Source organism: Etheostoma cragini, chromosome 5 (genome assembly GCF_013103735.1).
Source record: "Etheostoma cragini isolate CJK2018 chromosome 5, CSU_Ecrag_1.0, whole genome shotgun sequence".
Classification (NCBI taxonomy): Eukaryota; Metazoa; Chordata; class Actinopteri; order Perciformes; family Percidae; genus Etheostoma; species Etheostoma cragini.
The window spans coordinates 22435659-22456978 of NC_048411.1; the positions used below are offsets into that span (position 1 = coordinate 22435659).

At 38.6% G+C, this 21320-nt stretch overlaps 2 protein-coding genes across 2 annotated transcripts in view; one reads left to right on the forward strand and one right to left on the reverse strand.

The window, feature by feature from the left end:
• gldc (glycine dehydrogenase (decarboxylating)) overlaps positions 1-14592 on the reverse strand; it is a 20193-nt gene extending 5601 nt beyond the window's left edge. Inside the window, exons 1-18 of the mRNA XM_034871006.1 lie at positions 14015-14592; positions 13752-13830; positions 10633-10768; positions 10065-10229; positions 9629-9706; positions 9263-9410; positions 8615-8811; positions 8366-8462; positions 8091-8196; positions 7591-7730; positions 6867-6947; positions 6631-6728; positions 5607-5691; positions 5455-5496; positions 5043-5185; positions 4025-4100; positions 806-931; positions 218-367 (exon numbers count right to left, since the gene is read on the reverse strand). Coding sequence (XP_034726897.1) covers positions 218-367; positions 806-931; positions 4025-4100; positions 5043-5185; positions 5455-5496; positions 5607-5691; positions 6631-6728; positions 6867-6947; positions 7591-7730; positions 8091-8196; positions 8366-8462; positions 8615-8811; positions 9263-9410; positions 9629-9706; positions 10065-10229; positions 10633-10768; positions 13752-13830; positions 14015-14302 — 2235 coding nt within the window. The 5' untranslated portion in view covers positions 14303-14592. The remainder of the gene's footprint in view (positions 1-217; positions 368-805; positions 932-4024; positions 4101-5042; positions 5186-5454; positions 5497-5606; positions 5692-6630; positions 6729-6866; positions 6948-7590; positions 7731-8090; positions 8197-8365; positions 8463-8614; positions 8812-9262; positions 9411-9628; positions 9707-10064; positions 10230-10632; positions 10769-13751; positions 13831-14014) is intronic.
• A 3994-nt stretch (positions 14593-18586) lies between these two features.
• mboat4 (membrane bound O-acyltransferase domain containing 4) lies at positions 18587-20872 on the forward strand. The gene is made up of 3 exons (XM_034872284.1): positions 18587-18708; positions 19263-19487; positions 19886-20872. The coding sequence occupies exons 1-3, from the start codon at positions 18587-18589 to the stop codon at positions 20838-20840; spliced, it is 1302 nt and encodes a 433-aa protein (XP_034728175.1). The 3' UTR covers positions 20841-20872.
• Positions 20873-21320: the final 448 nt, after the last annotated feature.

The window sequence follows — 21320 nt, forward strand, 5'->3', positions numbered from 1 at the left end:
CTGTAGATCTTTTAGTGATGGTGGAGGTGATATTGCAGTAAAACCATCACCTGCATATTACAGAGACCAAAGGTTATCCAATTACAGCATGATAACACACATGTATTGCATAAACCTTTATCCTATTAGCCTACAGTTTTTACAAGTAATTGTTTACTTATTTAACATCACAGAACAGAACATTTAGTAATTTTGCGCTGTTGTGTTTTTTGCTCACCTGGGCATTCATGTTGGCGCCATCCAGGTACACCTGGCCTCCGTTCTTGTGAATCAGATCACATACATCTCTGATCTGCTCCTCAAACACGCCAAAGGTGGAAGGGTAGGTGACCATCATGGCTGCCAGACTTGCCTTGTGTTTATCCACCTGAAAGAGAGGACAGGATTCAGGAGACAACATCCTTATTGCATTATAGAGTGTTGTGTATTTCCACCCAAATTTGACCTAACACCTCTTTACGTTAATTCAAAGCTGCCATGGTCTTTTATGAACTCTTATAGTGATCCACAGAGATAGTGAGCACCTCAATGCAAAGTTTCATCCTGGCCAATTATGGACATAGAGGGACTGGTGACCCTTTTTGATAGATAGATATTTTTTTTATTGACTTTCGTATTGTATATCCCTACTCGTAAAGTGATTCTACAACTATTTAGCACTACACTATTAAGGTTAAATACAGGTTTTCGTAAAATCATTATCAAAATTTAGGAGCAGTGGCTGGGATAATATGACTTTTAGTTGCGATTATGGGTCAAGGTGTATTCTTTAAAACTAGTAGAATGCAAACAGTCCGGCTCTCACCAGCGCACTGAGGTGTGCCATGTCAATGTTGCCATCCTTGTCCACCTCCACCACTTGCACCTTCATACCAGCCATCTGAGCGCTTGCTGGGTTGGTGCCGTGGGCTGACTTGGGGATGAGACAGACCTGGAGGTTAAAGGAGAGATCACTGTAGCAGGACAGAGAGAGTTGTGACAGATTTGTAGCTGGGAGCCAATTTTGCTTTTATTCAGTGTGTGTAAAAATAACTTTGATCAGGGTCGGAGCCAGATGTTGTAAACCTTCGGGGGTTAGCCGAAACCCAGGGAGGGGTTCGGGGGTATGCTCCATTTACTGCAACTATGTGCACTATTTTTAATGCCATTTAATAATAGAATCCCTTAAAATCTGTCCATTGTTTGGGAAAAAACATGGTTGCCAAGGAAATACTAATTTTTACTTCTGCCACCTCAAAAAGAAGCAAAAATTGTCTGATGTTACCGTTTTTGAAGTTGCATAACATAGGTAGGGTAGGAATTTGGCGTACACAGCAGTAATGATCTTTTATGATTTTTAGTAGAAAATAATCAACGGCAATATTTCTCCAGTAATAGAACTTTTTTCTCCATTGATTTGACAGTCTAGTAAGAGACACTGAGGGGAAATGACCCAAAGTTGAAGTTAAAAACCTAAAAGATTCGGGTCTTTTGAAAAAACATTCGGGACTGGAAGCCCTCATTAGTGAGCTTGAATCTTTGAACAGAACAAAGACTTAAAGAAGTCGTTAATTATTATTATATTAAGTTAAAAATCCAGGTCTGGGTCTAAATAATAAAAAGAAAAAGAACCGTAGAATATACTGTGTGTGTGTGTGTATAAAATAAATAAACATATGCTGTATGTGTAACCACTGGTTACCAATGTGTAACCTGCTAGCTGGTCACTAATTGATTTTATCCCATATTAGGGTGACACCTCTGACATTTTGTAACTCACGAACGGAAACTGGGGGACTTAGACCTGTGGGTGTCAAAACATTGACAAATGACTGACTGGAAAAGCACTGCACAGCATGACACATCAAGTTCTTAAAAAATCTCCAAATATGGAATCTTGAAAGCAGGTAGCCTATTATGGGGTCAGAGTGTTTTCTGCCCCTTTGTTTGCACAAATGGTTGTTAGTTTGGACCTTGACTGTTTCAAGGGATCAGGCCACTATCTAAAGATGTACTTATGAGGGAGCCATTAAAAACAAAGGCCAATTTACAGCACAGGAAAATTACTTTAGTCAGCCATTCATTAATCTGTGGTGTTGTCTTATCTTACCTTGTCCTCAAGCTGCTGGCAAACAGCACATCAGAATACTTGACTGAATTTCCATAAAGGAATTTCTAACCATAATACCTGCAACATGGTAATCTGAAAACTGACCTGTTGTAAATTGGAAACTGCTTGATAGGGCATAAGTACGTACTTCTGCTTTTTATTAACCTCTATAGTTTGGCATGTAGTCAGCATACTCAAGGATCTACTGATGAAAAAGTATTCTTTGATATCTGCGCTGTATTTGTGAGCATTAAGACGAAACATGTCTAAGAACAGCAAAGAAATTATTGCTTATAGAAGCACACAGTTTTTTGGAATCAGGTTTGTGCACCAGCTCAGTCTTCAGACATTTGTATTTCTCTTGAGTTTAAGGAGCCTGTTTTATTTATTTTTATTTAAATTGGGAAATGCAATTATTTGCTTTCTTGACAAGAGTTAGATGATTATGCCAATAACACTCATGTTTGTGCATCAAACTTGAAGCTACAGCCAAAAGACTGTTACCCCCAATTTCCACCTGATGAGTAACGGCTGCAGATTGGCTCCTCTGCGTGACAGCTCCGTGCTCCGCCATCCGTCAACATCCACCAAGTCCACATTTGTTGCGGAACGGCTGCAGCCATGACTGACAGCTGATTTCTCGAGGACCCACAAGATCTTGCAAGTTCATGTAGAATAGAACCACAAAACCAACAACTCTGTGCTGTGTTTTCAAGGTTTAGTGCAGGGCAATATGATCCGCCGTGAGCACGGCCTATTTTATTTTGAAAACTAACAGGATGTTTTATTTTGTTTCTGAGCTCAACTTCCTGTCCAACACTATCTGTTGTGTGCTCTTTAATGAGAGAGAGAGGTTAAGAAAATAAGGAAAAGTTATTTAAGAGGTCAACTGTGTGAGTAGGTGAAACCCTTTTGGAAAGATCTCCAGAGCTGGTTACAGACCAGGGCAATCGTGATGCCACCTCTGACAGTGATGATTATAAAGTTTGGTGTTTTTGTTGAAGATAAGAAGGTAGACTTTGTTCTCAACATTTTGATGCTTTTAGGAAAACATTTCATACATAACTGCAGATATTTTAAGACCAAACCCTCCCTGGTCCATTGGAAGAATGAGCTTAACCTTTTGTATAAGTCACTGAAACGGGTTAAGGTTGGTAAAACCCCTGATTTGGTTTATTTACTTGAAACTTAATTTGAGATATCCCCTTTTATCTATTTGTTATTGTGTCTTATTTCTTTCTCTTCTGAAGGTAGTTTTGCTATGTATATGTTCCTATGTTTTGTTTATTTGCTCGACACAAGGCAAAAGTTTATTTTTTGAAATTGGTTGTTTGTATATTTGTATTTTGAATGAACAATAAAAAATACAAAATCTACAAAAGCTATCTGTTTGCATTGCTGCGGAGCTCGCCAGCATCCGGCAAAAAAAGAAGCTCTGGGTATCTGCTCCAGAGGGCTGCGGATTGCCGGGGCTGGGACGGAGTCACAACCCAGCTGTTCCACAGTCCGTGGATATACACACACATTACCTTTAATGGAAACCTAATGACTCTGCCGCTGTTCCGCATCCTGTGGAAATTGGGGGTTAGCTTAGCATTAAGTTTGGCAACCGTGGCAAAGGAAATAAAATCCACCTAGAAGCACCTCTAAAGCTCACAGTTTAAGAAGTTATTTCTAAGATGTTGTTTGATTATTTTTATTCTGAGGTAAAATAATCTGCTGATGGCTGCACAGACATATGAGTGGTAAAAGCGGTGGTAAGTATTTCCCAAAATACTATTCCCGAATAGTATATTTTTTCTCTAAATTGCTGTGGGACACTGCATATGGCATATATAAATCTAATTTGTGTTAGCTGGTGTTAGTAATTCTTTTTAACGTCTAGATTACAGTGTTTTTCGGAATGACTGCAGTCTAATTAGGCAGCACACTTACACTTCTCGAGCTCTCTCCCTTTGAGTTCAGGTAGGCTTTTATGGCAGCCAGGCCAGCGTATTCTCCCTGAGCACCACTGAAAGACAAGGCAGACACACCATGGTCATGTAGTACATACACACACACACACACACACACACACACAAACACACTAACACACACTTACCAAAAAGGGAGAGATATATGGAATGAAAAGCTAGCTGCAAGATAACTCTCCAGGGCAATGTAGCATTATGTGCTATTCATAAACCCTCTGGTGATAAAAAAAAATGGTGATATACAGCAGAGGTGGGCATGTGCTTTATCAGCTGAAACATGAAGCATGTAGTTCCTAACATTTGTCTACTGGATACTGACTAAAGTTTAAAAGCAGCTTCAAAGTCCCAGACATAAAGAGAATCTACACAATATTTTAACTCACTGCTGTTCTCGTTTCCACTTATCTACCATCAGAGTGCCGTCCCAAGCTAAGAACATATGCATGGTGATAATAATAATAATAATATTAATATTAATAATAATAACAACTATAACATTAAGACCCATTTTATCAAAAGGACAACAGGATGTGAAAATATTGACTAGATGGAGAAATTTCTGTTAATGATGCATCAATTATGTCACATTATACATGACCAACCAAAACAGTTCACCGTCTACAGGCTGAATTCATCTTTTAAAAATGAATCTGAAGTTATTTTCAATGTCTTCAGGGGTTAAAAGTATTCATAGGGGAAAATGCAAATTTTTAATGTTTTTGGCAGGAAAATGCCTTAAAATTCTTTCCTTATAACAAATAATCTGCTTTAATCTCGTTGCACAGGTACCGTGTACTTGTGTATAATGAAAATAAAAAGGCTTTCTATTCTATTCTAAGCATCGCTTCACTTTTGTGATCAATGGAGAAAAAAAAAAATTTTCAGAGCTTGACATCAAAGACTAATGCTTAGTAAGTTGGTGTTGTGTCCACCTGGACCCTGGTAAATGAAGATTTGTGCTGCAACAAACTGAGTCTCACCTGTTTGGCTGGAAGGAAATGTTGTCATAGCCCGTCACCTCACAGAGGTCCCTCTCCAGCTGCCTGAAGAGCTTCTGGTAGCCTTCAGCTTGTTCCAGAGGCACAAAGGGGTGGATATTTGCAAACTCCCGCCAGGTGATTGGCTAAAAAAGAGAGCGGACAGCAATGAGCAAGAAAATTTCCAAAATAACATGTTCTCCTTACCATGGAAAAAGCAGTTTAAATACTTAGGTCAGATTCTAACAAATAACTATCTCCATTTAAATGGAGCAGCTTTATTTGCTAAGGAAGGCCAGAAGATACGGCTAAAAGCTTTGGGAAACACCAAAAGGGTAGACCCTGCGTTTCTTCAACTTTATGTAAGTTTTGAAAATATCCAATTTGTTCTGAAGATGCATTTTGAATTACTCACCATGAGCTCTGAAGAACTGTTAAGCTTCATGGTGCAGGACCCCTAAAGAAGAAAACAGCATCAGCACCTAACACATAACTCTCACATAAGACATGGTATTCAGATTTAGCAAAGAATTAAAATTCACATCTACGGCTGCAGGTAGCACTAACCAGTGGTATCATGCTGTGCACCAGGGAGATGTCCTTGTTTTCCAGACGCTTCATGTATCGCACAATGTTGGTTTCAGAGTGGTAACTGGAGATTAAACAAAGATTAACCAGAAGTAGAGTTAATTGGCATATTGTTTATAATATTTGGTATGTCACTAAAGTGAAGCAAAATCGACACCAGTAACCTGCTTACTAAGTGCATTAGTAGGAAGTTTGCGCAAGCATTATGTAATTAAGTAAATGGAGGACTTAAGACATAAGAACTTCTGATACCAGGCGGTTTTATGGCACTAATAAAAAAAGATATGTTTCACCTTTAGCAGCCAAGAAAAATGCCCTTTTCGCTGCTGAGACGGTAATTGTTGAAAACCCATTTCTACTGCAGAAATAATGTCTTCCAATGCTTAAATCAAGTTGAAGTCTCGCTTACACAGAAACAGTACATCCTTTATTTTAAATAATAAATCAAGCTATATCTTGGAAGATTTCCAGTGGGCAAAAAACTAACACCAGCTGCCTGTTTATTAAGAGCAGATGTAAATGTTTTTGGATTTTTACATCACACATTGATTTCTGCATGCAGCAATGATAGAAAGAAACATAGTACTTAAAATGCTTTGATGCAAATCCACCCATTTCTAATAAGAAAAAAACTAAAAAAAACATTTAACACCATTCGCTGCATGTCAGACAATTAGTTGAGAAAAGTCTGCGCACCACATTTTCATCTGTTACGTAATATGGTGATTGACATCAGTGGCAAGTGCACCCAGCTCCTCAATCAGAAAATCAAAAATCAGATTCATTTGTAGCCCAACATGTCATAAAAACATAGAAGTGCAATTTGTTATCATTGGTAGAGTGCTACCATTGTGTGCAATTTAAAGATATTTTGGGGGTATTTTCAGACTTTATTTTTGACAGGAAAGCTGAAGAGGGAGCAAACCCCTACACATGGACGGCCGCTGCACCAACTGAGCCATCTGGCCGCCCATAGTGTTGCAATTTAACTGAGAATACCAACCTGTTAAAGACCTGGTGCGTGAGGTACTTGCTTGTCCTCTTGAATGGACTTCCCATGATCCCCTTCACCCGCTCACCCATCTTCTCGGCAATCAGCTCCTTAAAAAAATTTAACATTTTAAAATTAAAGCAGATGACGTTTTGATTTAAAGCTACAAATGGAAAATGAATACTATGCAACCCTGATGCAGACACATACAACACGTAAAATATAAAAGAGTGAAACCTTCAACTTACAGCTGAAGATTCACAGCCAAAGACCCAGAGCAAGTCATCTAAGTCCCTCTCAGTCACCATCTCATCCAGAGACACACCCAACTGTTGGCGGAGAGAAAGAGGGATGAAAACAATTAAAAATGCCTTTGATATTCAGGACTCTGTCCTAAATTGTATATGTATCTATTAAAAGCATATCGAAGTTATAAGCAATGAAAACACTTATTACTTGTATACATTATAGTAAGTGCACAGCACTAGATGGAATAAATTAGGTTTAACCTGCAAAGTAACTGTTTCTATCGAAAAAAGAAGTGGTCTCCAACTTGTTAAATGCAGGAATATAATAATTAATAATAATAATTTGTTTAAATTACTAAGGCTTTCTAAGAAAGTTATATTTTACTAATTCACAAAACCCTTTGACACTTGTTTATTTTATTGTAATATTCTGGCGCCATGTGTAAATATGTATGTAGTGCATCGTGTAACACTGTGTAATGCTGCTGTTTTGGATGTTGATGTTGGTGATTTTGTGGTGTTTTTGATGGTGTCATCCTGCTGTAGTTGGTTGTGACATTTCATGTTGTTATGTCACTTTATGACGTTACCTTGCGGTGCTACAGCTATGGCAATACATTGGTTGTAAATGCTGTCCAAAGAATGTTCCACCCTTGATCATCCATTTATGTGGGAAACAGTAAACAAACACTACATTGCTTTTTTCAGAAAATAACGTTCTCACCACTCCCTCGGTGTAGATTCTTAGGTTTATCTGCTTCTGCGCGGCTCTCTCAACAATGTCTTTGGCTGCCACGCTACAGTTAATCTTTAGAGTGTCGAAGAACATCTCACTGTGCAGACGGTGTCCTGCTCTCTTCAGACCTGAAACAAAAGGTTTCATCCAGTACATTCTTCAGATGCATATATAACTGAATACATGCGTTATCTATTGATGCCAGTTAGAACTGGACAAGAAAATGGGATGACTGTATGTATTATGTTTTGGATTTTACCAAATAAGCATAATGTAGCAATAAGGACATATTGGGTCTCTTCAAGTCCTTCATTGGATCATTCTTCCACAATGTGTCTGATGAAGTCAATGTTGACAAACCTTGAAATGAGGAAAATGAAGCATGCTCGTGTTGCAAATACCTGTATCAAACAGGCAGAGATGACTACGTCTAGCAGGTGCTGCATAAATAACAGCTTGATTTCAAATTGTAAAAAACACAAATTTACCTTCAGCAAGGATCAAAGCAGCATTGTGCGTCCTCTCAGCAATGTGTTTGAGTCCCTGAGGACCATGATACAGTGCGAACATAGCTGCCATGTTGGCGAGCAAAGCCTAAAAGTCAGAGGTTGAAAAAAAAATTAAAAAAAAACACACACACGCACTAAATTACATTAAAAAATGGTTTTTTTTATAAAGATTAAAAATAGATAAAAACAGTCATTCACACGCACATTTATTTATAAGTGCAAATGATAAAAACAAAAAGCAAGTCTGGTTATACCTGTGCCGTGCAGATGTTGCTGGTCGCTTTGTCTCTGCGAATGTGTTGCTCTCTGGTCTGCAAAGCAAGCCGATACACCTCCTTACCAGCTGCATCCCTGAAATTTGAATGTACGTTTTATTGTTTAAACTGTCCAAAAGGAAGCTTTTGAGTTTCCGCTATTTATTTTGATTTAAGCCCCATCATTTTCTAATATGTACACTAAAATTCCCTTCAAGTTATTATGACAGACGAGTGTCTTGTTCTCACCTGGTAACTCCAACCATTCTGCCCGGCATCATCCGGATCAGGTTGTCTTTAACAGCGAAAAACGCAGCATGGGGACCCCCGTAGCAAAGAGGAACCCCAAACCTCTGGGAGCTGCCCAGCGCGATATCAACACCAAACTCCCCAGGAGGGCGCAGCACACAGAGCGCCAACAGATCTGTAGCACAGCAAGCCAGCGCCTAGAAATGGAGAACCAGGGTATTACCAAGTCAATAGCCATAGCTCCGCTTTGGTCTTTAGTCAGAATAGCTTTTTGTTTTTAAATCTTTAGCAGCTGGTTTGCAGTTATGACACATATACGACGAACGCACTTCCTGTGGTACAACCAAATCTTGATATTGGTTTCTGCTAATCCCACCCCTCCTTTAACGCTCTACAAAGCTAGTCATTCGCTATACTAGTATCATCAGAATATAACTTTAAGTGATGCTGCTGTGAAAAGGGGACTGTGATCACTTCCTTGATACACCTTGAGAAAGAAATTTGGAAATCGGATAGGCGCACAGTGAAAGTTGTGAACCTAAGATCTTGTGCCATTCTTTTTGTATAAAGTAAACACTAAATAGCAAAGTAGCCTGAAAGCAGGTCTATTATGCTTTTACTTGTTTTTTGTGGTGAAAGCGCTCTTACCCCTCCCTTGTGCGCCCGGTCCACGAGGGCCGTGAAGTCTTCCACCTTTCCATCAGTGTCTGGATACTGGAAGAGCACACCGCTCACATCATTCCCACTGAAGTCCATCTCATGAGGCAGCTTTAGTGCGGTTTTCACCCCGATATAGCTGCAACAATGAAAACTTAGAAGGGTGCTAAGAACTATAGATACACTATATGCTATAGATGTTAAAAACACGTAGCACCTTATCTGTCTGTACAGGTTTTCATACAATAAAAGAATGTTTCACAATAGAGAAGCTCAATGGTTATTAATACAATGAGGGTTTTTTTTTGTTTAGCCTATTGTTTTTGTTTTTAATATAAAGATGAATGTAATAAATACTTGGCTCTGGTCTGCACTACTGCAATGGTCTGGGGATGGCAGCGTGGGTCAATGTAGAAGTTTCTTCTTTTATTTTGTCTGTAAGGAAACACAATAACTGGTCAGATATGTGTGCAATACATGTATAAGCTTAGTTTCTCTTGTGGCCAAGATGCAACTTTATTCCCACAATGTAACCTTTTTTGTGATAAATGTTTTGTTATTGTTTTACGTATTTAAGAAATAAACAGTAACAAACAAAATACAGTGAGATGGAGAACGCGTCCCAGGGCCAACAAAAAAAGAAGAAATAATTAAACAGAGGAAAGACGGGAGGCAGGGAAAGTGTAACAGTTATCTTAAATTCAAATGATTTCATTTCATAACACAACACAATCTGAGTAATAAAGACTGTTCTCCACGTGACTGCTTGTGTTGGTAATCAGTCTGTAAATACCTGTGGCAGAGCTGCATGGCCTCAGCCGCAGCCGTTCCCTCGTCGAGCAAGGAGGCGTTAGCCACAGGCATGCCGGTGATGTCACAGATCATGGTCTGGTAGTTAAGAAGCGACTCCAAGCGACCTTGAGAGACCTCAGGCTGATAGGGCGTGTACTGTGTCACCCTGAGACCAAGACAGACACAATGAAAACAACAGAGTGAATTTGGGCATGAGGACAATAGTTCAAGGTTGTGGTAGTCAAAGAACCTAGACGGAACAGCACAATGCATTGCATGTCTCAACCAAGAACCGATTTCTGAGGGAAAAAAATGGGAAAGGATGGCTGATTGGATAATTTTGTTCAGCAGAACACCAGATCGCACATAAGTCACAAGCATAGACCATTAAAAACCGGCACAAGACCCCCTATTAAAAGGGATGCTATTTTGCAGCACAGTAATTTAGTTTAAATGAATAACCAAACCGTATGAATAAACATCATTAGTTCTGTAAGAAGAAACAAGCTCCCTGCCCTTCCAAATTTCTTAAGGTTTCTCACGAGGGAGGGTGTCCTGAAGGCACTTACCAGCCGGAATTCTCCAGGAGATTACGCTGGATGGGCGGTGGTACCAAGCAGCTGTAGTAGCCCATGCCGATGTAGGACCTCCACACTTTATTCTTTGATGCAATCTTCTGTAGAGTGTCCAGAATCTCACTCTCACCTGTAAAATATTTAAGTTGTGATTATAATTACATTTTTAGTCTTGCTTTATTGGGCATGACCCTACATGGTTGGATGGCGTAACAATATAATAAAAAAAAAGACATTATTGGATAGCAATACTAGTACAAAGCAATATTGGATATACAGGATTTTTTTGGCTTAATGTAATGAAGTATCTGGATTTTTTCCAGGTATTTAGTCAAATTCACGGGATTGACCAAAACCAGACATTCCTCTATTTTGTGTTTCTTAATTAAATATCCAGGAACTATTCTATATCACAATAATACATTCCATCCATATCACCCACCCCTAGTACGGTGCACCACAATTAAAAATATAGTTCCTTTGTCAACATTATTAGCAAAGTCTGTGTTTCTGAGATATAAATTATATTTATTAAGCAGCCTGTGACCTCATTTCATTTTTGTTATTATAAATAAAACTACACAACAAAGTTTGCATTCCTGAAATGAATGACATGTCAAACCAAATACGCCAAACATTCTAGTGAACAGCATGTTGTCTCTCATGAGAGCAATTGTCTGACTGTATGACTTATACAATAAAAGATCAAAATAGGATTTATCATAGGTAGGAGGGTGCTTTGATAATGGTTGGCAGCTCTAATATATTGCATGCCACACACAGTACAACAAATATTAAAATTATATTTTAAAATATATTTTTTCAAAGTATATGCTGTAAACCAAGAGCACACACCAAGAGATGGACTACCCATGGTTTCTTTGCCGATGGCCAGGTTTTTTGCCTCATTCTCCGGTGCAGTAAAGAAGCTCTGCCAGTGCAAAACTAACCAGTGAGATTCCTCTGGCCTAACAAGCTGCCTAGCAACTACAAGGAATGGACAATACTGCCCGTCTGAACCGAGAGCCCTAACTACTCCTACTTTAAAAAAAGAAAGATACCTCTAAGTCTTTGGTAGTGAGAGGGACTGTAGCTAGTATACAAGTAGATATTTACAGTTTCTTCCAAAGGCAAAATGCTGCACATTCACATTCTGAAGGTGGTTAATCTGCCAAAATCAGTAGAGAAAATAATTCAGTGATAAAGGATTATCCACAGATTCACGGTGAGTCGTTGATGTGTATCTTTGTGTGTGTGTGTGTGTGTGTGTGTGTGTGTGTGTGAGAGAGAGTGTGTTTCAGTAGAGAGGACTGCTTTCCCATGGTCCAAGTTCTACAGTGCAACAAAAAAGCCTGATTCAGAACCATCCAGGAGGTCTATTGTTGGAGAGAGAATCCCTTGCTGGCTTAGCAAAATGAAGCCCTTCAAAGCTGAACAAGCAAAAAAACAGCACTGCCTCCAGTTTGTTCCATCAGCATGGCTTGTTGCATTATGATACCATTATGTACAGAGTCAGAGAAGGAGCTGACACAAGGGCGGATCAGAGGTGATGTGGAAAGTACTTGAGGATTAGGATTTTTACAAACCTTCTAAAGTGTTGGATTTTCAGTGGATCTCTGCTGTTAAAGCTGACTGTCTCAGGCTAAAGTATGTCCAAAATGCTGTGTCAGCACTGGAGTATGGTCTTTGCTACACCAGCTATTCATTCTGGGATTGGGGAAAAACGCTCTGGCTTGTTTGTATTTCTTTAAACTAATCAAAGGCGTCCTGGGCGGCGCTAAGTAATCACCAACTATTTTGATAATTGTAATTAATTTTGTCTGGCAAGAAAACCCAAACGTTGCCTACTTTCAGCTCCCACTCGAGACATTTGCCGTTTGTTTGTTTTTTAATTTTAAGATGCGATAGTAAATCAAAAACCTTTTGAGTTTGATGCCATTACTCAGATAAAACAAGCAATTTTAATCCCCATCCAGAGGGTTAGGGTTATTCTTTATGTTATGCACGTTGCACAGTAAGTAATAAAAAATGAATGGTTGGATGCAGTGCTTATTATTTTTGCTGTGTTTTACTAAATTATTTTGATTTCAAGTCAAACTTGATTAAAAATGGAAAAGTCTTGTCAGATGTCTTTGCATTGATTGTTTTGAATGCAATATTGCATATGTTTAGGATATCATGAGATGTAGTGATACCGTAAAAGTTCTTGGGTTTTGCTGAGATGTTGGTTTCATCCACATTGCCAATCCCTGCATTATTTTCATTTTGCACCTCAGAACACTTAAAATAATCATAGCATAACAACAAATTAAGCCATCCTCCAAGAAGGAATCTGTTTACACTTGGAAACATACTATTCATGTTGTCAGTCATCATTTATTCATCTTTTACCAGGGCTGACAGACAGAAAAGCAGCTGTTTTTACAGAAGGGTTATAGCCTATCTGCTATGTTAATTTACTTGAATTAACTGCCTAATCTCTTCCATTGTTTACTGGAAATCTAATCTAATACCGCCTCAGTTCTGTCTTTAGCATGTGTTTTTACTAAGGAAATACGACAACATAAACTCGTTTAACAGGAAGACTGCATGGGGTGGACACGTAGCCTTCTGCATTGGGGAAAAAAAAAAAAAAAACATCCAGGCAAATCTCCATGCAAAAGTCACCTTATTAGGAAGCCCATCGGCTGTGATGTAATGTGAACGCTGTAACCAGATTGAACTGGACTTGGAACCGGAGCTCAAGGGGCTAAACTTTACACTCCAGTTGCCATCCTATGAGCATCGGCTTCCCAACAGGAGATTGGTGCCGCTCGCCGAGTTTCGCAAAAACAACTCCAAATATGTTCAAAGGAAGACTTAACAGGGAAGAGCGCTTCGCGGCAGACAATAGAGGTGCAACCTACATTCCAGCCACTCACTTGGCTTCATTCAACTGCCAGTTTAATGTGGGAAAATCACCATGCAAAATAGCTGGAGACGAGTGAGACTGTGATACATTTATTTTGATATTAAAGTATTTTAAATCGGTTTAGGCACAATTGCATCGAGGTTCATCATGCATTGATGGCATTATATCAATAACACATATTCAAATGAAGATAAAAACTTACATATTGGATCATCCATTTTCATACTCCGCTGGATACGGATGGAGGAGGGAACGGTGTTTTCGATCAACTGGTCGATAGACTGCGAGAGAAAAAAAAGAAGCATTGTTATAAATAAAAGCGCGCAAAAACATGGCTGCGAATACCGAATTATATCAATATACTGCTCATAGCATAGGTTATGTTGAAATTTGGTTTCATAAAACGGCAAGCGTGTTGTGTCTAATTTGGGAGGAGGGGGGGGGGGGGGCGTGAGTAAATCTTACCTCGAGTCCCAAAGCATCCAGCATTTCTCTCTTCTCCCTCTCACCTGGACCAATGTGCCTCTCTGCAAAATCATCGTGTCTGGGTAATATTCTTTCTATCTGTCTGGAGGAGGCAGCTGCAGACGTCCTCAGACCCCGGGCTGCTGTTGGTAGGGATTCCCCGCTGTTTCGGATCCTGCACTGAAGTTTCCAAACCACGCGGCTCTTGTCACTTAGATGCCTGCACGGTGCGCTGGGATTCACCGACTTGGCCAAGAAGATCCCCCAGGACTTGGCGCATCTCTGCATCTCTAAATCACTTAGGAAGACAAGTCTGCAGAAACCGGTGAAGTCTTTTTTTATTCCTCCCCTCGCACGGCAGTTTCCCCCCACTGATACTGTTGCAATCCCTGCAGTAGACTCTGCCAACTCCTTCAAACCGCAGAGTTTATACAACTGCACAGTTGCACAAGAGCGGGCCAATCAGAGTGGAGACGCTGGATGACGCAGTGACGAGCCCCGGTCAAACAGCTGCTAAACTTTTTTACGTGCCCACCGTCCACTGTCCAGCGGAGGAAAAAAAGATAAGCATAAGTAGAGACATATTTCAGGAGTAAGACACATTTTTTTAATTTTAAAGTACACACTACAGCACTCAAAGACTTTAGTTCAAGTTAAGCAACAGGTATAGACACTAGTTTGTTCCAACCACCATTTCACTCCTGACCTCATGGCTAGGGCTGCAGGTGCTGAGGGCATGCCTGGGTCCTGATGTCAGGATGATGGTCATGTTGTTGTACAAAAGGCTAAACTAGTTGCTAGCTTATTATTTGTTGAATTTTTTATTTCTATGGTATTTTGTGTGCATGTGTGTGTATGTGTATGTATGTATAGAGGGCATTGGGGTCTGTTTAGGTCTTATGATTGTACTGGATTAGATTGTATTGATTTGTTGTAGTTAGACTACTATTGTTATCCTGTTCTTTATTATTATTCTGTACTTTTTTGGTTGTCTCTAACCTCTGCATATACTTTAAGCTATAAAAACCATTCAACTATTAAAATGCTCAGCTTTTTCAGCATGTGCGCTCTTCAACTTTTGTTCTACTATTTATACTTTTTCAAATATTAAGCTTTTAAACATTTTTTTTTAACATTAAACTCAATGAGACCAAGCTTCAAATCCTTCAAATCCTCTTCTTTAAAGTTCCCATATTATTTTTTTCTGGGATTTGGGTTGTTATTTTGTGTCAAGGGTGCTTCCACACGCATACAAACGTGGACAAAACTATCCATGTTGTTTTTAGTGAGATACAGGTTTCTGAATGTCCTTTGCCGTCAGTGTCCGGATGAGCTGTTCAGAATCTGCACGGTTTTCTAAGTAACTAACTAAGACGACGTGGCCAACCATAGAAAATGCAAGCGCTAGACTATTTGTTTTCATATAATTTACAGTTTTTGTGAAATCACTGTTTAAGTTTAGTATGCATTTTAGGATTTTTTTGCGTTTATAATGGGTGTGTATTGCACGAGCTAGAGTGGATAAGTCATTGCCAGAGCACATGACATGACATGTCCCTCCTCTATAACTTGCTCTTACACCCATAAAACAAACAGGTTTTGAGTATTTATCTTTGTTGTTTTTCACTAGCACTTTATGATGTACTAACTGGCACCTTTGTAATGGATTATAGGAAGGACCTCAACCACTTTAAATTATGTGATTAATGTATTCCATGTATTTATTTTCAGTGGTCCACTTAATGTGGATGGTCTTACATGTGTGCCTCGCTGCCCCCACAAATTGCCCCTTTGGTTGGGGACTATATCAAGAACGTTGACAATGAAAAACTCTAGAATACTTGCCGGTGAGTCATGCAAACTTGTCTTTACTCTTATTCTCCATTTCTAAGGTGCAATGCTATAAATAATGGTGTATTGCTTTATCATAATTGGTCCAAAAAGTCACCAAACAACTGCTGCTTTCAAAGGAGACCAGCCCTTTGTACACCTATCAGTTATACACATCAAAGACTGGAAGTCTATGAGAGGAAACCACAGAGATTTGACCTATGAGGGCTCTTAATTTACCTTAAAGGATAAATCCACCCGGATGAAAACATGTTGGCCTTGCTCACATTCAGCATTTCAAGTGCATCTTGGGTGATGTGCCTGCAAGAAGGCAGCTCTAAATACAGATTTAACCACCAAATATGCATTTAAACGTAGGGTGAATACATTGGGATGAAGCAACATCCAGATTCCGAGTTCAGGAATCTAAATATTGAAAGGCTGAATAGCTGCACTGAGGGGCCACGGCAACCCTTTCATTTTAAAATCATACTTGCATAGTTCTGTAAAGTCTGTACCGAGGTAAAGAAGCCACTTAAATATTTTTTCTAGCAGATGTAGCCAAATAAAAAGCTGCATTTGTTCCATTTATATTGTTTCAGTAAAAGGAGCATCCAGAAAAGGCTCAGTCGATCACAAGCAAGGATGGGGCGAGGTTTGCCACTTTGTGAACAACTGTGTGAGCTAACAGAAAAAAAAATTTAAGAAAAAAATGTTTCTCAACGTACAGTTGCAATAAATTTAGAGATTTCATCATTAATATCATCAAAAGATTCAAAGAATCTGGACGTAACCTGCCAAGCCGAAAAGCAACATTGACTGCATATGGCCTAAGGTGGCACTTCATTAAAAAAAAAAAACTACAAGGATAGTACCATGTGGGCATAGGAACATTTTGAAAAACCATTGTCAGTTTACACCATTCGTCGCTACATCTACAAGCGCAAGTTAAAACTACCATGCAAAGCAAAAGCCATATATCAACAATACCCGGAATTGCCGCTAGCTTCTCTGGGCCCAATCTCATCCAAGATTGACTGACGTAAAGTGGAAAAGTGTGCTGTGGGGTGACAAGTCCAAATTTCAAATCGTTTTTGGAAATCATGGATGTCATGTCCACCGGGCCGAAGAGGAAAAGGATCATCCACATTGTTATCGGCGCAATGATCCAAATCTTCGTAGTAAAAGAAGGAGTTTGTTTTATCTTCTGGTACTGGCTCTGTCTAGATTTACGCTTGGCATGTTTTAGAAGAAATCGATATATCTTTAATTTGCAGTGCTTGATCACTTTGATCACAGGTTTTTTTGGTACCTTTCGCAAAATATGTAATGTAATATAATAATAAACTTTATTTACACAGCCCTTTTCACAACAAAGTGTTGTGTAACATATTTCCTGATGGTTAGACCTGCAGTGCTTAGCGTTGAAAATACCTTTTAATAAGGGAAGCTCAAAACATCCTACGGCACCCTGTGGTACACAATGCAGTCAGGGATCCATTACAACGGCAGTCTTGTATTGACAGGAAACATTATTTAGCGTGAGACACCTTCCAAATAGTCAGAAACATAGCTCAGTATGTAAGTCTCTCATAAAATTCTTTCTAAATGTTTTACTTTTCCAAGGTTGGGTTCAACAAGGTCAAACATCTGAAAGTTCAGTGGGCAGGAACGTAATTTGGCTACACACAATACAATACTGAAATAAATAATAAATGTATAATAATGAATATTTTTAGTTAAATTAGTCAGAAATGTTTAAATAGCTTTAAATTGATATAGAAGTGAAATGTACATTATGACATACATCCTCTTGACCTATAAATGTTCCCGTCCCCCTCCTCACCATACCCGCCTTCTCCAGTCATATCGCTCAGTGCCCAAAGACCCTGTCAAATAGCTCCTTAATCAAATCCTACAGAAGTTTGGGTTACCTCTTTCAGTCACAAATGATCTTGACTATATATTTTGTATTTATGTTTATTTTACATATAGGTAAATCTTGATTTTATTGTTTTATAACTGAAATAAGGCCAGGGTGCTGTGGCTCAGACCATGATACTATTTTCATGAATTCATCATAAATTTGTCAAACCAGTTAGTAATATTGAAGAAATAATATAATATTGAATATATAAATATAACCATGGGCAAGAAGGTTAAAGGACTTTGCTTTTCATCGTTCATAGAGTTAGGAGAACACAGGAGCTGGTCCTTGATTATTTTCTTGGACTTTTTTATATCTTGCTTAATTTACACTAATTGATTGTTGTTTTTCATGGTTAAGTCTTGAATATGAAAAGCAAAATGTAGCTGACTAAAATTACATATGCACATAACTGGTCAACCAGACCTATAATGCAAATTGACATTAAGATTGTGCGAGTTTGTGAGGAATATTAACCAAACACACAATAGAATAACAGTGATAACAGACTTCCTGAGTTAATACTGTATATGTTTGATGAATGGGGGATGGTTTTTGGTTGCTACAGTTGCTAAAATATGGACCAACTAAAAAGCCTCTGTATCCAACGGTACTGATGATGTTAAACAAAAAGAAAAGCTATTATCAGGAGTGTGTGATAATGGTCAACAAAAGGGATTGTATTAATGCAGGCCAAAGGTGGAATGGCAAAGACAGTCGGATGGGGTAAAACAAGTATTTCACATGTTTAATAAGACAATCAGCAGCTAACGTTAGCGGCTTCAGTCTTCTGTCTGTGATCCTCAGATGCAGATATGGATTTGATGAGCTGGTTGTGGGAACATCATCAGTTTCTAATGCAACAATGTTTTTCACTTCCATTTGCATTTTTGTTTTATTTTCTTGCTAAATGGGGATATCTGTCCTTGACATACAGGTAGGAAATGACGAATAGATTTGTTGATTTTTATTATATTTTAGGGCACCGTTACTCTTTATTGTTATATATTTGGATTTTAATTTAAGTAGGTTTGATTTGTAAATCAAATGAAATATGAAGCAACTAGTCCAACTGGAACATAAGCCAATAGCAGAACTATTCTGTATAAATGTATTCGTTCTTGTTAGTATTTCATTTATCAGATTGTATTTTAGACTTGTCTGTAAAAGCATTGTGGTAAATATTTGTTTTTTTTAAATAAATTGACTTGGCAAACTGTAAATAAGTCAGTAACACAATAAGTTGTCAATAGAAGTACAACTAACAATAATTGTGTATCAATTCAACTGCAGAACATTTTCCATAATCATGTGGTCTATAACTAGAAAATAGTGACAAATCCCTGCTGTGTGTATAAATGTTTTTTTACCCACCAACAGTGCAAAACAAGAAATATTCACATTAGAATTATATTAAACAGAAAAAAAACTCATCCTCATATTGGAGAAGGCGAACCACAACCAATCTTTGGCATTTTTCTACATCTACAGGTACCTGTTTGTTTCCGTTGGAGGATGCGTCCTGGCAGTCATCACTATGGGCATCTACAGCTTGCTTCTGTTCACCTCTACCTTTGTCTTTATTCTGCTTGTGTTCTCTGTGGATTCAAGCTGTGTCCACGCCTGGGTGTTTGGTATCCAGATGTTGTGGCAGACCTTCTGGCACCTGCTTATACAGTACAGGGAATACTACTTGCAAGAGCCTGTCAGCATCAGGTACAAATCTTAAATCAGTTCATTGGTTTGCAAATTGACACCTTCATGCTGTGCTAGAGCGTCCAACATCAAATAAGAATCATTGTATTTAAAGGATAAGTCTTTTTTTTCTTACTGTCAACTAACCACATGAAGCCCAAAACCCATAAACCCAAATACATAAATGCATATAAACAACATGATTGACCATTTTAAACCCACTTACAAGCAAAACAAAACTATTTCTGTGGCTTTAATCAAGTGCTTAAACATTTCCTGAAAATGTACTTTAAGAATGAAATAATTTGTCTTCCACCGCAGAGCTATTATGCTTTGGGTAAAAACATAAAATGCAAAAAGATAATTAAACATTTAGAAAATGACTTGTGCAATAAAATTTACAACTCTTCCACTTTCAGATTGTTTGTAGCAGTGTCCTCTTTGATGCTGCTCACTCAGAGAATGACCTCAGTGTCCATGGACCTCCAGGAGAAACGAGTTCTGCAAGCATTTAAAGCGTTGTCCATTAGGAAGACTTGTGTGATGCTCCTTCCGTTTATCAGCTACATCCTCAATTTCACCACAATGCTTGGTGGGCCTTTGTGTTCCTACAGCCAATTTGTGTCCTTAATGGCAGGGATCAGCTTCAACCATTCACCTCATCCACTGGGTGTAGTCTTCCTAAAGTTGATGCAGGTGTTATTGCTGGAGTGGGTAAGGTATTGTCTTGTCTATTTTCTTAAACATAACACCTATGATCCCTCCAACTCTATCAATCTCTATGGCATCCTGTGGGTTTGGGGTCTGGCGGTGGTTTTGAGGATCCAATATTATTCTCACTGGAGGATCAGTGAAAGCCTCAATAACGCAGCTGGGTTTGGCTACTGGGACAATGGACCAGGAGATTCCCCAGACTGGAGCAGACTATCCGATGGAGATTTCTGGACCATCGAAGCATTGGTTCGTATGTCAGAGTTTGCCCGTCGATGGAATGCCACAACAGCTTTGTGGCTGCGTAGACTGGTTTACAGAAGGTGCAAACGTTTCCCATTGTTTATGACTTTTAGCTTCTCAGTGTTGTGGCATGGCTGCCATTTAGGTCACTTTGTGGGATTTTTTACCTGGGCAGCAACAGTGAAAGCAGATTATCATATACACAGGCACTTGTGCCCAAAACCATCATCAACATGGAGGAAAATATACACTTGTTTAAGCTGGATAAACACTCAAATGATTGTTGCTTGTATCGTAATAGCAGTAGAATTAAGAAATATGTCTGGTTTAAGACTTTTGTCTATAACGTACATAGGTTTGTTTCCACTTTTCAATATAATTCTTCCTTTTATCTTCATAAAACTCAACACAATTTATTAATTTATTCATCTAAGCCCATTTTTGTGTTAATAATACTGTTTTGTTGAGTTGGGGAGAAAAATAATAAAGTGTTAAAAAAAAGCTCCATTAGTCACACCATAGCAATGGGTAATTTTAATTAAATACATCCTTGTCTTTAGTAGTCTAAGAAGATGTGATTAAAATTCACCATTTATTTCAGTTTCATCCACCATTGATAAATTAACTAGATTTCAGGAGTAAAAGCAACACTATTTAAAATTTGGGGCAGGGCCATCTTTGTCATTTAAACCCACATTAAATTATATATTGTTTTAATACATTGGCCTTGAAATAAATGACTTATGTTACATTTACACATGGCTGGCTATTTTCATAAACGGAAGTTTCAACCTCTCGGTTTTCAAAACTAACATTGTGCACAGCTGTCAGTTTTTTCCAAAAAGTGTTCGTTTATACGTGCCCGTGGATGTATGCCGTCAAGAATATGCCAAACCTGAA